Here is a 17,103-nt window from a genome sequence, read left to right as displayed (position 1 = left end):
TAACATCATTGCTATGACACGATTGCATGCTGCTTTCGACCGGTGGCTGCCAGCTATTTACTTGCGGCCAAATTGCTAATGCTTACGTAGACAGGCTGTGCAAACTGCTCGCATTTTCACGCTTTCCAATCCATCATTTGGGTGCTACTTGTTCAAATGATTCAACGAGTTTTGTTGTATTGCCTTGTTTTTGATGATTTAGCTTGCACAACGGCTCTTTTCACATCGCTCTGGAGATACCGCAACACAAGTGATGGGAAGGAAATTCTCTTTTGATGGATCAGAACATTTATTGGTCTCTTTTTCCGCTTGGCGGACAAGGCACAAAAACGGGGAACTGGAAATTTGCCAACGGTTCCGGGAGAATAGTCCCCGCTCCAATCGATTCTCGAGACTTGACGCCCAACCCAAAGTAGACTGGATCTGACTGACACAAATGCCTCACTCATTACCGGCCAATCTGGCTGATAACACCTGCCAAAATGAATTTTAACCCGCATTTGGTGGGTGTTAATTTAGAAGCCTGATTTTGACACAACTAGAAGTTAAAAATAGGTGACTTGGACAATTATGCTATTAAGTCAACAATATGTAAGCCATAATTAATAACTTTTAATTAATTTAAAGTTTAATTCAATTAATAGTGTAGTTAATAACCTACACTACACAGTGGCTCCACCCCAAAATATATATAAAGAGATCACTCAACTACATAAAGAAGCAAGAGCATTAAGACTAACCTGTGTGCGTCTTCACATGACAATCCAGAGTAGATTTCACAGTAAAACTCTTCCCACATTCATCACACTTGTATGGTCTTTCTCCTGTGTGAATTCGAATATGCCTAGAAAAGACATTAGAAGTAGAAAATTGAGAGTTGTGCTTCTGGGTTCTCCCTACAGTTTTGTAGCGGAATGCACTTAAAAATAAACAGTAGGTAAACATTTAGAAACTAACAATGGAGAAAAACAAAAGAAGCTAAGACAATGAATATGCCAAAAAATAAGTGGAGCTTGGTGGCATAGTCTCAAGCCTCTTCTTTTAGCATGCATCAAAGTTTGTACAGGCACTGCACACCAATCTTAATGTATTTTCTAAGCTTGGGTTATTTGTTATTAGAAAATGCAACCTTCCATTAATTACTGACCTTCATACCCTACCTGCTTACCTACCCCTACCAACTAACCAACCATCCATGCATCCATCCATCATTGGTTGGTTGGCTGAATGTAGGTTTATTAACCAACCAAGCAACAATTCATCCATCCATCCATTCTCTGAACCACTTATCCGCACAAGGGTCGTGCGTGTGTTGAAGTCTATGTGAGAAGCGGAGTACACCCTGAACTGGTCGCCAACCTTTCAAATTATACAGTTCTATTCATGCCATGTTCATTACGTTGCAGTTGTGTTGTGGGCCACAGTGTCACATGTTGATTAGTATTAGCAGAGCTGGGCATTTTACTAAAATTTCCCGGTCCATTTATCGCCTTCCGCCTGCAGCCGGGGTACCCTTCCGCCATCCGGTTATCTGACTTTTTGTCCGGCCAGAACAAATAGTAATTGCCTATAGGCCGGTCCGCCTATCATTTTAAACGGGCTTCCGTTTGCGTTTCCTTCTACAAACTTTGACCAACTTTCACCCACATCCCTCCGCCGAGCGGCATTTGAAACAAAAGACTCACCGTGGCATCGAAGCCTTACAGCGGCTGGACTAAATAAGTCTACTTCTAGGACTCAGAAGCCTCAGCTGTGGCCAATGGGAAACAGAAAGCTCGCCGCAGACATTGTAGCCTCACCACGATGATAGACGATAGACAATGACAGACGGGGGAAAATGGGCTTCTGACTAAGCTTAATCCATTTTTTTTTTTTTTTAAGGTTTCCGTCTATCGTTTATCGCCTACAAAATGGGCGTCCGTCATACGCGGACAGACGAACCGGTCTGTCACACAGGCGGAATGCCCAGCACTGAGTATTAGTATCATGGTATTAAAATGGGACTAATTACCTGACAAGGTCACTGGGCTTCTTGAAGCTCTTGGGGCAGAAAGAGCAGCAATTTGCAAATTTGGGTTCTGTCTCCAACACCACCGCCTTGTCCTTGATCTCACTGATACGATCCCTCTCGGCTGCAGACTGGGAAAGGATTCGCTCTGACACAGATGCTTCCTCGCCGGGATCCTTCGCCAGTTCTGCCGCCTGCTCCTCTGTGAAAGTGATGATTTCCATTCCCCGTCTTTTCGATGTTTTTTGATCCCCTTCATCTTCTTCATCTTCCTCATCCTCTTCCACATCTTGACCTTCCAAACCAATAACTAGGCAATAGAAGACAAAGCTAGGAGTTTCAGCACAAACAATTTTACACATGCACTGCACACATTATTTACTACATACAGACACGACATAAACTTTAAAAAATTCAATGTTGAATTCAGATATGTTAAATTTTGATGGATCAGAACAGTGGTGGAGCCAGAACGTGGCTAATGGGCGGGCCTGGAAAAATCAGGGTGGGCCTAAATATTTCTCTCCCTGAGCGCAATCATCCTGTTCCGACACATAAAATCATCAAATAAAATGACAAACTTCCTTCATAACTTCCTTAGACAAACACAACTGTACCATTCTTAATATTCAATAAAAAAACAAACAAAAACAAAAAAACGCCGAAATGCAAATTAATAAAATGAAATTTATAAATAATTTAATCATAATTTACTAAATATAATTTACTTTTTCCGCCCCTGGATCAGAAATGTTTATTTTTAACGGTATGTTTATTACTGTAGCCATAGATTACAGTGATGCAAAAATAGTTTGCCTTTGTCATATTGCTAAATAAAATAACCAAAATCTCAGCATGAATATGTAACATGAATCAATACAATACTTCAATTCAATCAACTTGTTACAATTTATCGGCTTGTCCCATCAGGAGTCGCCAAAGCACGTCACTGGCAGCATTGTTCAGCGGTTTCCATGCGCGATGCCCTTCCTGATGCAACCCGCCCATGTTTTTTTTAATCCGGCTTTAAGACAGCAGTGGCTTGGTATTGGGGAAATGGCCGGAAATCAAACACACACCGTCTGCACGATAGGGACCAGTTTGTACAGGAACCATTGCAGTACGAGTGCACTTCAATTACCGTATTCTCCGGACTATAAGCCTCTACTTTTTTCCTAGGTTTTGATTCATGCGGCTTATATAAAGGTGCAGCTATTCTGTGGATTTTTCTTCAAGCGCTAGGGGCGCTCTAATCGGAATTAGAATCAAAACTAAGAAAAAAATCAATGGAAAGTAGAATACGCAAATTTTTCTTTAGCAGATAGAACATGGACGACAAATTACAAACAGTTAATTATTTTCAAATCTTCCCCCCTTCATCATGGAACCTGTTATGAATTGATGACACCAGTAACAGGATGTGACTGCAGGTGGAGGAGTTCAACAGGCAAGGGCACTATGCAATAGGTTATGCACTAGGCATTTGCATTGAGTGGTATGCGAAAGTAGAGCAACAAAAGGATGTTAACTGACAAACTCGAGTATATTCAGTTATTAAATGTGTGTCAAAATCCAACAGAACCCACACGAAGAAGTTCGTATGATGCAAGCTTTAAGTTTAAGGCCATCAATCTTGCTATCCAGGAAGGAAACCGCGCTGCTGCACGCAAGCTTAGCGTCAATGTATCTATGGTGACACTTTGGAGGCGGCAACACGAAATGAAATGAAGATAACTACTGGTTATTTTCTCTTGGTTCTATTCCGTTTTAATCAGCAAAGTTGCTGGCATGTTAAAAGGAAAGAATCAATTCGGGTACATACATTTACAGTTCAACGTTGTTCTTTAAATGGAGTAAATATCAAATTTTCCAACATAGAAGATGGCGACTTCATCGGTTTCAGTGAAGATGACTAAAGTGACTTGTGATTACAAACAGGAGAAATGCTGGTTATTTTCTCTTGGTTCTGTTTTGCTTTAATCAGCAAAGTTGCTGCTATGTTAAAAGGCACTGTTCCGAAAGAATCTTTTCAGGTACATAAATGCACATTTACAGTTCAAAAGAGTTCTGTAAATGCAGTCAATCAATGTAATTTCTCAACATAGGTGCGGCTTATAACCCGGTGCATCTTGTATATCATTTTCTCATTATTATTATTTTTTTAAGCTTATATAAAGGTGCGGTTAATAGTCCAGAAAATACGGTTAATCAACTGCTTCACACATAATGAATCACAGTTTCTGATTTATAGTATAACTATAAGTGACCATGTTGTGGCCCCAGATTACTTACTTTGATCCTCTATTGCATGCTCCTTTTTCATGTGCTTTTTACAAAGCAGGCTTGTCCTGAAGCTCTCATCACATGTGGAGCATTTAAATGACTTGACATGGATAATCATGTGGCGGTTCAGACTGCCATTAGTTGTGAAGGAGGCTTCACAAACGTTACACTTGAAGGGCTTCACTCCTGTTTGTGGGGATGAATGGCATGATGAAATTGTGTCTACATTTCCTTTAACACATAATCACAGTAATGTGGGGAGAAATTTGAACATTTCTCAACACTCTTTAGAAACGCACCTGTGTGTGTGTTCAGATGGGATTTCAGCACCCCAGATGATACAAAAGCTCTTCCACAGAGGTGACATCGGAAAGGCTTCTCTCCAGTATGGGAGCGCAAGTGCTGTTTGAGATGACTTGACTTTTTGAAGCCTTTATTACACCAACTGCACCTAAAGAATTGAAAAAATAAGTCCATATAGTCCCATCAGCTAGAAAATGTTCACAAAAACAAACACTGCCATACACTATGCTGTTCAGTTCTTAAAAGGAATAAAATTGCATGAAAAACTGTAGTACTGGGTGAGTGTTGTGCCTGATTGCACAATTGCAAACAATTGCATGTTGACTGTCGTTCAATGGTTGAATTAACTCACAAAACACTTTCAATTAACTCACAAAAGACGCCAAGAGCGCTGTTGCGTCTTTCTACCCTTAGAGCCGGGAGAGCGTTTAGGTAATTTCTTTTTTTAATCCAATTCTCTGAACTCTTAGCCAATGAAATGCAGCATAATATACATGTGACGGTGTTGTGACCTCTCGGAGGATGTCGCAGATTTTCTCGAGCATAATGGCGGACGCACAGACGACCGCGGGAGCTCTGAAATAAGTAACGGCAGTGATATAGACAACGCTTGTGGACTTTGAAACAGTGGAACCAGTCGAACGTGATATATGGTTAAGATATATGTTTGTAGACAATGACAATATCGACGTCTTTGTAACAGAATAGAGGATGGCCGGAAGGGTGCCCAGGTCAAGGGTGGAGGGCAAAAAAGGGTCAAGTGCCCAGCTCTGGTAATTACCACTCAATTTAAAAAAAACACGTTTCTCTACTTCATTTTTACATCTTCGATTAAAACAGTTAATAAAAATAAACTTGGTCCTGTATGAAAGCCACACGTCTAAACTCTCAAATTCTTTTGGAATTGCTACAGGGTCTGAGATATCAATTATTTTGGAGGTGTTCAGTTTCTGGGAGAACTTCAGGTTTAGGAGGAGGATTCTGTAGTCGCCCTTAGGTTTTTGGGAGATGTTGAGCCAGCCGCTTTAGGCCTTAATGGGTTAAGACCCTTAATTTCTCTAAATCCATTTCATGACATTTAATGCTTTTTAATGACCCATGGTAACCCCGTAAATTATAAAGATCCAACAGTGCGAAACGCCAATTCTTGCAATTTTTCAACTAGTTGTAAAGTTTTGATCAGGAATGTATGCTGTCAGGCAATATAGCTTTTTTAGCTTCATCAGCGTTTTTATAGTCTTCATTGTTAGTTTTGCCATCGGCCCCAAATATCCAAATCGGTCGGGCTCTGAATTAAACCTGTATGCTCTCTTGCTGTTGTCTTCACAGTCCTCCTGGTAGTCATGTGGCTCAGCGTCCAGTTGCAGGTCTCCCTGACTGCTCTGCTGGAGCAGCCCATTTGTCTAAATTGAAAAGACCAAACTCAAATTCACAGAAATGCATTCAGACACGCATGTGCAAGATACTTATTTCATTGATTATTAATTAATAGTGAATAGATAATGCCGAACATCATCACTGTCACTGGATGGAAAAATACGACGTCCAAATTTGGTTAATTTATTCATTTATTTTAACAACTCAATTCTAGTGGACAGTCTCCACATGGGTCTGTTATGTAACATGTTGAAAATAGCTTGACAACTTTAAAGATACACTGTCTCAAAACAACAGAAAACAAAAAAACGTTTTAGAGATGTGAGGCTTCTGCCAGAGAGCGATGACATGTTTCTATTGATCAATAATCAATTACATTTGATTTAATGATTTTGCCTATTCTATCCAATCGTAAGTATTTTCTTTTTAAAATTGTATGTAGTGATTCATTATTGAGATCCAAACTAACAGCCAGCTTGTGTCTAATCCTGATTAAAAGAGGCTCATAATCAAGCAAATTTTCACATTAATCATATTCATTTTATCTTAGGACTGTTCTGTATGTCTTAGTTCAAATAAAATGCAATGCATGAACCACTGTAACTGACAGCATTTAATGGAGACCAGGGCTGTTGAACATGTTTTGAGGCTGGGACTCACCACTTCAGCATTAGGTACATGAAGCAAACTCGGGGGAGGAAAGCTGGATGACAGGGCCTGAGACTCCAGGGTACTGGAATCCTGTAGCTGCTGGACGGTGGAGAACTGGCTTTGAGTGTAACTTGATTCTGTCATGCTAAATCCTGGAGAGACCAAATAGAATAAAATATTGTGAGTGTTATATATACATATGGCAGCAACTCTGGAACTCATCTGACACACTGCCGCTTTCAGTCAAGGTGCCCCCATTACTATAACAACACTAAAACTCTGATGTAACAGTGGACTTAACACATCTTTGATTGTTTAACATGAACATAACATTATTAAATAAAAAGAACATATACCAGTACATTGACTATCTGCAGAGCTGCTTTAACACAAAATAAATCAACTCTTGTCAAATAACTCCAATACTGACCTCCATTTAAATCAGAGAGTGTTAAAAATACACTTTGGTTGTTGAAATAAACTCAAAACAACAACTCCAAACATTGAATATCCACAGTGTGGCACACCACTTTTTTTGCTGAGAATGTATACAACAGTCTTACTTCCCAAAACACAAAGCAGTGAAGCAACAACTGCCGCTTGAAGTGCATGGAACTTGTTTAGTCAGTGGCATAAAGCAGCAACCGAATGACCGAGAGCTCGTCAAAAAATGGCAGAAAGACCGAAAGGAATTCATTCCTCACTTTGACTATAGAAGACACTCGTATAAGCAGTGACTCAAGGCTGTCACAGTGAAGTGGTGAAACAAAGATCCTATTCTAACATTGAATTAAATCAAACATTCTAACAACAAATTAATTTCAAGCCAGAAAGCACTGTAGTGGTAGCTCATACAATTAGAAATGAACAGATATTGCCATTTCCGGTTAAACAAAAGCAGAGCATTTTCACTTTATACAGACAAAGATTTATATGAATGCACCTTGTGTTAAAGTTTGCTGGTCAAATGTGGTCTGAGGGAGTGATCGTGTCTCAAATTGGGTGATATTTTGAGGCAAAGCATGTTGGGTAGTCACATAGGAGTCTGTGAACACAGAAAAACAGATACATGGGAGGTTAATAGACTTCAATAATACTCACAATACACTTGGAGGATAATGATAGTGTATTAAATGGGAATAATAAAGACTTTAAAATATATACAAAGTGGGGAGAATGCAATCTAAATTATTATTATTATTTTTTGTAATACCCTTCTTTTTCTTCTTGGACATAGGCTCATGTTGAATTGTCACTGGGCCTTTTGCCCATTGCAACGAAACTTTCCAAATACGTCTGTTTATTTTACTCATTTACTAGCTTGTGCATTTAATATTAGTGTTACGCAACGGAGACAATTTGACATGCATCAAAAGTCAGTCATAGATGGATGTAACGGAGAGAATCCAGTCACTTTTCAAAATAAAATATTTCTCAGCCACGGATAATAAATAAACCGGAAGTACTATATGTTTTCTTTTTTTCCCCCATTTCTGCGGCCCGCCGTGGCCCGGTGCCGGTACGCAGTCTGGTGGTTGAGGACCCCTGATTTAGAGGACCAAAAGTAATGGGACGAATAAATCAAACTTTCATTTTTTAATACTGGTGTGCAAATCCTTTGCAGTTAATTATAGCCTTAAGTCTGTTGCACAAAGACATTACCCTATACTGGTTTTGGTGATGCTCTGCCAGGCCTATACTGCAATTAACTGTCTTCAGTTCCGGCTTGTTATTAGGGCATTTTCCTTTCAGTTTTGTCTTCAGCAAGTAAAATGCAAGCTCAATCGGATTCAGGCCTGGTGATTGACTCAGCCTTTTCAGCGTCTTTATCTTAAAAAAAACATTTTGGTTGCTTTCTCAGTATGCTTCGGGTCAATGTCCACCTACGCATTAAAGCACTGTCCAATGACTTCTGCATCTTTTGGCTGAATATGAAGAGACAACACTGCCCGAAAAACTTCAGAATTCATTCTGCTGTTTTTGTCAGCAGCCACTTCAATCAATACAAGGGAACCAATTCCATTGGCAGGGATACATGACCATGCTATGGCACTGCCACCACCAAGCTTCACTGATGAGGTGCTATGTTTGGGATCAAGAGCAGTTCCTTTCTTTCTCCATACCCTTCTCTCCCCGTTGCCATCCCTCTAGTACAAGTTGATCTTTGTCTCATCTGTCTAAACCACATATGTCAAAGTCAAGGCCCGAGAAGGTTTTCTATGGCCCCTGGGATGATATTGATTTATTATTAGAACCGGCCCGCAGACCGCAGCAAGCCGGTGTGGGTTGCAGATGTGATCGGATGACAAAGGCAAAGAAATATATTACAGGAATATATCAAAGTGTGACGTCATCGGCAGGCGCGAAGGACCCGATCCAATCTGGACATTTTAAAAATTTCGATCAGTCCGGCCCTCGGCTTGTAGCAAAAATTTTTATTTGGCCCTCCGTCCATTTGACTTTGACACCCTTGGTCTACGTAAAGGATGCTTATCCAGAACTATAAAGGCTTCTTTAGATGTTGTTTGGTAAACTCGAGTATGGCATTACTGCTTTTGGGTTTGGGAGCCATTTGTATTCGCAAGGAATGAACACTTAAGGGAAAACAAAGAGCACCGCAGCCAGGATTCATGTCCCTTATTTTTTCCCACATGAAACATCCACGCAACATGTATGCCATATTTGATTAAAGAGGGTTTTGTGCTTGGTTAGTGGAAGAGGCAAACAAACATATTACTGAGGAACAGAAAATAAATGGATCACTCCAATCATTTGGGGGAAGCCAGTGACCTGATAAACGCTACATTTTGTTTAATCTAACTCGTAGGCTACAAGAGTGCAAAATGGAAAACTTGCAGTACAAAAGGGCGGTACTTAACAGTCCTAGTCGTGACACACATCTGGCATAATTCAATGATGATGCAAACTCCAAATACTCTTGGTGATTATGTGTGACCATTGTTACCTTCTCCTTGCACCAGTGGTTGGTCGGTCAATTGTGCTTCTAATGTCACCGGCTGGCCTCCATTTACACCCTCTGTTTGGCCAAGTCCTAGCATGTTTTCTTGCTCACATGAAGTTGCGGGTGGTTGCTGAAGGGAGTTTCCATCCATCTCCACCTGCATATCATGGGGCACTGTACCAGCTTCTAGTGGGTCTTCAGCTGACTGAGGCTGCAATTGTTGAGCCAGTTCATATCTGGAGATTATGAAGAAAAACGGGATATTCGAAACAATTTAAAAATATTTTCCGACAAGCAGTAATGACTACAAAGAAAATTACAATGTCCTAAAATAAACATACAGTACAGGAAGTCCTCGATTTACAAACGAGTTCCGTTTCTACACTGGTGATGTAACCCGAATTTCCGCGTATGTCGGATTTCACCTTTAAAATCGACGAAAAAGGTAAAGATACTGCCACCGCGCAAACAGACACTATCGGGACACTCTGCGCATGCTCAACCACTAGGAATCCTGGTCTTTGTAGTACAGGAAGTGCTTGTATGCGGAAGTGCGGTGTTTGGCGCGCAACCCACCACAAATACACAAGCAGATGTAAACAAGCGCAAAAGCACACTTTTGGAGCGAGGAGGATACGTGCTGCTTCTTTCCTGTGGTGAATGACATGAATATCAATTATTTTACAGTTGAACGTAACATGCGGAAATTACATTGTGTGGGTTATTCAAATGCCGGAGAAACTCTGTCCGCTCATCCATGTAAACGGGTGATTCCAAATGTTTCAGAAATGGGGATTTCGACCTAAAACTGAATATTGACTTCATGTAAACATAGTCACTATGGTGCTGGGGACAAAATGGCAGAAGAGGCACAGGCGTTGTAAAGTCTAAATGTCGTAGGTCGCGTACGTCCTAATTCAAGGACCCCTTTTATATCCATATCATCTTGAAGCTAGCATAATTAAACAAAAGGAATAGACAGAAAAATACTCAAACCTGTGTGTCTTCATGTGTTTCCGACAGTTTGGGGATGACTTGAAGGTCTTCTGGCAGTAGGGGCACATGTAAGGTCGTAGGTCACTATGGGTCGTCATGTGACGTCGTAGGCTTCCACTGGTGGTGAATGTTGTATCACACATGACACACTTGTATGCCTTCAGTCCTGAGTGGGTCCTGATGTGAGCTTTGAGAACTCCTGAGGAGGCGAAACCCCGACCACACTGCACACACTTGTATGGCCTTTCTCCTGTGTGAGATCTTGATTAAGCAAATTGACTATTAGTTCCAACCACAATATCTAGATTCTATTATTGTTTTTACTGTTTTGTGTTTCAACGAAAGACAGCAAACAAATGTACATTATGAGTCGTTGCACAATCTCAGTTATGAGATTTGATCTTGGGATGTTCTGTGTTATCTACCAGCCAAACTCGATTATTTATTGAAATGAGGAGAGCAATTATTACAAGACTGGTCTCACCTAACGTGCTGTTTCAGATGACTTGATTTCTTATAGGCCTTATTGCAGAACTGGCACTTGTATGGACGATCGCTACCCACCACCTCCAGGTACTGTTGGAACGCCAGCCGAGGGTTCTGAGATGGGATGAGGCCTGTTGGAGAACCAACACATGGTTTATAATGTGTGACGAGATTCTAATTCATACAGGGACATGCTTCTCAAATGAATAAACAATGTGTTCTACTCATGGAAAGAAACACAAGTCTGAGTTTGCCACTGTGGACACATGCTCTTACCAAAGTCTGTAATGAGAATGGGCTCCTGCAGTGGGATGTCGGGTAATGGTAAATTACTCTTAGACGCTTTGGCTTTGTTTGCTTTTCGTGGAAACCTGTGCTTCTTCTGCTGTAAGCTTTTGAAGTGAGACGCTATATGTGTTTTCCTGTGTCCTGATGTACGAAAGATCTTATCACAGTGAGGGCAGGAGAAAGGACGCACACCTAAAAAGAAAATAAATGAAAACAAATGAAAATTGTGCTGACTGTAAAACATGTACTGTACTCAAAAATGAACTTATGAAAAGTAGTGCTTAAAAAACATATCAGACCACCACCACTTTATCTCAGTGACCATTCGGCATCATAGAGTACTTCAATGCAGACTTGCTCTCATTATTATTCTTTAGAAATGCTCTTGACGCATTACCATGTTGAACGGTAGTGAAGAATTTCAAACTGAATGAACGAAAAGTTCACTAGCTTTCTCTTGACTAGTCATATTAATCAAGCAACATTCAACCAATTTTTTCCCGTTCAGGAATGCAAGTAATTATCTATGCACTTCATCATTTTACTTAAATTTTTTAGAAACAGTACTTGAACAGTATGCTAATATGTCATATTTTAGCGATAAAAATATAATTTCGAAGAAAAGCTTCTACATATTGGTGTATGAAACATTAATATTCCTTCTAGAGGAAAGATTGCCTTTAAAGCGGTCGACATGATGTTATTCTGCAAAGAGGCGAGTCACAGTCTTTACGTCCTTGTACGTCCTCCCATGGAAAGGCACCGAAAATGTTAAAATAAGGAAATACTGTCTGTCTATAGGCCAATCATGCTGCAATAGGAGCTTTGCGCCTTTGGGTTGGCAGCATGTTACAAGAGTTCTGCAATTTCTTCTCTTTAATCTCTACTTTTCCACCTTTTTTTGTTATTTATTGTTCCATGCACGTCATATGGACCTGTTGTACACTGAGTAGAGTATTGGTGCTTGCCGTTTTGCAACACTAGCCACTAACAATGCTTCCCGCTTGCAGCGCTTCCTGCTAGCAGCACTAGCAGCGCTAACAGCGGTAGCAGCGCTAAAGTTAACGATTATTTTATTTTATCCAAATGCGCGATTATTCGATCGAATTTTCAGTAGGATATAAGAATATCAAAATATTCAATAGCTGCAGCCCTCATAGATGCACGCACACACACAACTATACTATACATTTCCTGTACATATGTATAGTGTGTGGTGTACAAAAAAAAGACGATCGATCAGTTTGGAGAAGCAGGATCAGTGGGAAGAAAAAACAGTTGTCGCGCATCGCCATTAGCTTGTTTGCTCTGCCGTTACATATCATGATCGTTCGTTAAAGTGGACATACTCACCGGTATGCAGTCGCATGTGTACCTTCATGCTGCCAGAAGTAGAGAAGCACTTCAGGCAGCATTGACACTCGAATGCCTTGATGCCTGTGTGAGTTTTCATATGGGCTGTGAGGGTACTATTTACAGCAAATGCTCGGAAGCACTGTTCGCACTTGAAAGGTTTCTCATGGGTATGGATGCGGATGTGGCGGACGAGGTCGCTGGGCTTCTTAAATTCCTTGGAGCAGTAAGGGCATCCATGCCAGCGGATGCCATTTTCCTCTCTGATGGAGCCTAGGAATTGAAGTGCACAATCGAGCTGGTATTTCAGCAATAGCATGTCAGCTATTTGATCAGAAGAAATACGTGTTCTTTCAGCTGAATAATACCTTTATCCCAAATTAGTCAGTTATGCTTCCATACCTGGCATTTGTATAGGTTTCTTGAAAATGCTTCTTTTTCTTTCTCTTATAGGCTTGTCTTGAAGCAGTGTTTTCTTCAAGTCCACATTAGTTCCCTCAGATGTTTGGTTCTGAGTATCTCTGGCATTGGCATCAGCATTCTGAGTTGGGGCTACACTCAGCCCACTGTTCTCGAGAGCTTGCTATAAAACAATTTTAATTAGCTCAAAAATCAACATTGGGACACAGTTTTATATTTTCTACGCCACTAACTGTAGCGCTCTATTGAGTGTGGTTAAGTCTGGAGTGTGCATTTGTTGTGGGGGCAAATGTTCTTGACTCACCTGTAGGATGTCTTGGTTAATGGCGCTCTCCATGGCAACAGCTGGCTCCGAGGGCTGGGGCTGGGCTGTCTCTCCATTGACTTGCTCAGAGAGTTCTAGTAGCTGTTGGATGACATCTGTTACTGCCTCACTGCCTTCTGGCCCTGCAGGACCAGCTGTGTCTGCCTCCTGTGGGACATGCAGAGATTAAGGGAATGGGAGACGTGACAAAGGACAAGTAACAAACTTTTAAAGATCTCATTTGTGCACAATGATATGCAATGCAGCAAGTCAAGATAATTGTTAACAATATTAAAGACAAGTCAACCCAAACATTTTCTTCACAATAATATGTTCTATGGGCCTCCACTAGTCTAAACACGGCATTCTGATTAATATTGGTCATCCATCCATCTATTATCCATACCGCTTTATCCTCACGAGGGTCGCGGGCATGCTGGAGCCTATCCCAGTTGCCTTCGGGAAGTAGGCGGGGGCCACCATGAATTGGTTGCCAGCCAATCGCAGGGCACACAGAGACAAACAAACATCCGCACTCACAATCACACCTAGGGGCAATTTAGAGTGTCCAATCAACTTACCATGCATGTTTTTAGAATGAGGGTGGAAACCGGAATACCCGGAGAAAACCCACGCAGGTACAGGGAGAACATGCAAACTCCACACAGGGAGGCGGGAGCTGGGATTTGTGAGGTGGACGTGCTAACCAGTCGGCCAACGTGCCGCCTGATTAATATCATATAAACTCATATTCCACATATGCAATATCAATCAGAATGCCGTGTTTCGACTAGTGGGGCTGCACAGAACATATTATTGTTAAGAACAGTCTGGGGTTGACTTCATCTTTAAAATTGTACTTCTAGTGTCAATTAGTGGTATAAAACTACATTGGAGCAAATTGAGAATTCTATTTTTGGGTTCCTTGTTGAGCTACAATGGGGAAAATGCCTCTCAGTAAAATTCTGTACACGTCTACACCACTGCAAGCTACAAGCACAATAATAACTGTATTTAAAGCAATGGTATCCAAATTCCGGCCCGGGGACCAATAAGGGCTTGTGTTCAAACTTCTACCGGCAGCAGCCTGTGGCACAAAATTAAGAATGTGTTGCCCCTCAGTGGTCCTGACAGCAATAGAAAATACACACAAATAAAGCTATTAAATATTTCATCAGAAGATGGTAGCAGACCCATGGCTGCGCTCTAAGTGAGTTCGGAAATGCGCTCCGAGCACACCCTCCTTCTCCAAACACAACACTCTAGGCGTCAGAGTGAATTTGTGAACGTACCCCTCCTGCTTCAGTGACCAATCCCAGTCCATTTCTAAAATGGACACTGCAGCGAAGACAAGCAAAGTTGACAGAGGGGGCCCCTCACTTCCAGGAAAAGTGGAAACTGGCATATTTTTTTCTACCCAAATATGAAACTGTCTGTCTAATTTGCCAGGAGACTTTCAAGGAATTCGCTATCAAGAGGCACTACCAGATGAAACATGCAAACTATGATGAGGTGACTGGGAACGAATGCGGAAAAATTTCAACGACAGCAACCGGAGGCTGAATGGTTGGACCTCATGCATTTTTTTCACCGCACCAAATCTGGCCCTCTTTGCAAAATGTTTGGACGGCCCTGATTTAAAGCAACAATCACACGTGAACATGATTCAGATTTTAAGGGCAAGATTTTATTTCACTGGCACATAATTGTCAATGTAGCAGAAATGAAAAACATATCGGACAGACTAACTTTGATAATGCGCCAGCTCAATCATTAGAAAATATGTAAATGCTTTTTGAGCACAATGAAACCATCCCACTGCTAAACTGGTGAAATGAGCAAATTAAAGCTTTTGGCTCAAAAGCACTAAAATACCTAACATCATTTGTCATATCTCAATTGTCTGAGAACAGAAGCACTCAAAGTAGCTTCATAAATGCCACTTGATATATATAAAGTCATTTTGGGGTTTTTTTGTCAGATACACCGCAATATGATTTGGAGTAATAAGCTCCATTATTACTATCGATCAGGCATGTCCAGCTCCGGTCCTCAAGAGGTCCTCCCTCTTTTCCATTTCTCCCCGTTGCAACACACCTGATTCAAATTATCACCTCACCAGCAAGCTCTGAAGAAGCTTGATAATGATCCTGATCATTTGAACCAGGTGTGTTGCAGCAGGGAGAGATAATAATTAAAAAGTCAACCTCTACTTTGTGGTTTTTCACCTTTCGCAGGTGGTTCTGATCCCCATTAACCATGATAAACAAGGGATTAGGTTTTTAACAAATGTTTTTATCAGAATATGCGATTATTCAAATCAGTAGGATATCCGAATACCAAAATATTCAATGGAATATATATATAATATGGAATAGTATAGGCACGGAGTGGTGTAACGTATTTCCGGTAAAAACTCATAAGGCCTCGCCCTTTCCACTCATGCCCAGCGCCATTGTTTTGAAGCTGTTTCACTTCCGAGAATTTCTATCCATTGTCAACGTTTTGGGGTGCTTTTCGGGATTATTTTTATGCGTGTGGTTGCGCAAATTCATGAAGAGGTAAGAGGACAGTACATCTAGTTACCCCTGCTGTGTCCCTACCCATATATATATATATATATATATATATATATATATATATATATATATATATATATATATATATATATATATATATATATATATATATATATATACATACATACATACATATATATATATATACACATACATATATATATATATATACATACACACATACATATATATATATATACACATACATATATATATATATATACACACATACATATATATATATATACACATACATATATATATATATATACATACACACATACATACATATATATATATACATACACACATACATACACATATATATATATATATATATATATATATATATATATATATATATATATATATATATATATATATATACACATACATACATACATACATATATATACACATATATATATATATATATATATACACATACATACATACATACATATATACACATATATATATATATATATATATATATATATATATATATATATATATATATATATATATATATATATATATATGCGGCAGCATTGGTTGAGAAGTCAACATTGGCAATAAGGTTTTACAGCAGTTTCAAAATGTTGACAAGGCTGAGTCTACGGATGATTGAGAAAGCAAGTCTGAGCAAGAGCAGCCTCCCTCCAGTGAAGAGGAAATACGGCGACACCCACACCCGTCTGCCTCAGAGGGGGAATGACGGGACTCGATGAACCGGTGGTCCCAGGGGAAGAGCTAAAGTACATAATTAACATTCAAATGTACTCAGAACAGAGTTTTAATAAATAAAATACTTTTAATAGCTACTCAAACAGCGAGTAATAATCATTTTAGGCGATGACATCTTTGCCAAAGCACAACCCGTCAAAATGGGACGGTCGAAAACCCTTCATGTCAAAAAGTTTAACATGGCTATGGCATCAAAGGAAAATAATGGTACTAGAGATCTAAGTAGTTTTAGAATTCGGGTAGTCCAAGTGTTAAACAAAGGAGCAGTCCCTGCTCTTGTTGAGTCGGTTAAGGATTTAGGGCATAGATGTCAAACTCAAGGCCCGGGGGCCAAATCTGAAAAAAG

General features: G+C 40.1%; 1 protein-coding gene across 1 annotated transcript in view; it reads right to left on the bottom strand.

Moving 5' to 3' along the window:
- LOC147144114 (zinc finger protein 236) overlaps positions 1 to 17,103 on the bottom strand; it is a 50,345-nt gene that overhangs the window by 18,671 nt on the left and 14,571 nt on the right. Inside the window, exons 8-21 of the mRNA XM_086038752.1 lie at positions 13,432 to 13,599; positions 13,110 to 13,290; positions 12,708 to 12,980; positions 11,343 to 11,546; positions 11,065 to 11,197; positions 10,581 to 10,841; positions 9,588 to 9,820; positions 7,566 to 7,667; positions 6,632 to 6,774; positions 5,894 to 5,997; positions 4,591 to 4,742; positions 4,301 to 4,477; positions 2,012 to 2,318; positions 741 to 844 (exon numbers count right to left, since the gene is read on the bottom strand). Of these exons, the coding sequence (XP_085894878.1) occupies positions 741 to 844; positions 2,012 to 2,318; positions 4,301 to 4,477; positions 4,591 to 4,742; positions 5,894 to 5,997; positions 6,632 to 6,774; positions 7,566 to 7,667; positions 9,588 to 9,820; positions 10,581 to 10,841; positions 11,065 to 11,197; positions 11,343 to 11,546; positions 12,708 to 12,980; positions 13,110 to 13,290; positions 13,432 to 13,599 (2,542 nt within the window). The remainder of the gene's footprint in view (positions 1 to 740; positions 845 to 2,011; positions 2,319 to 4,300; positions 4,478 to 4,590; positions 4,743 to 5,893; positions 5,998 to 6,631; positions 6,775 to 7,565; positions 7,668 to 9,587; positions 9,821 to 10,580; positions 10,842 to 11,064; positions 11,198 to 11,342; positions 11,547 to 12,707; positions 12,981 to 13,109; positions 13,291 to 13,431; positions 13,600 to 17,103) is intronic.

This window comes from Filicampus tigris, chromosome 8 (assembly GCF_054856515.1).
Source record: "Filicampus tigris isolate MCC_2025a chromosome 8, RoL_Ftig_1.0, whole genome shotgun sequence".
Classification (NCBI taxonomy): Eukaryota; Metazoa; Chordata; class Actinopteri; order Syngnathiformes; family Syngnathidae; genus Filicampus; species Filicampus tigris.
Note: the sequence above shows the minus strand (reverse complement) of the source record. Positions and strands in the feature narration are given on the sequence as shown.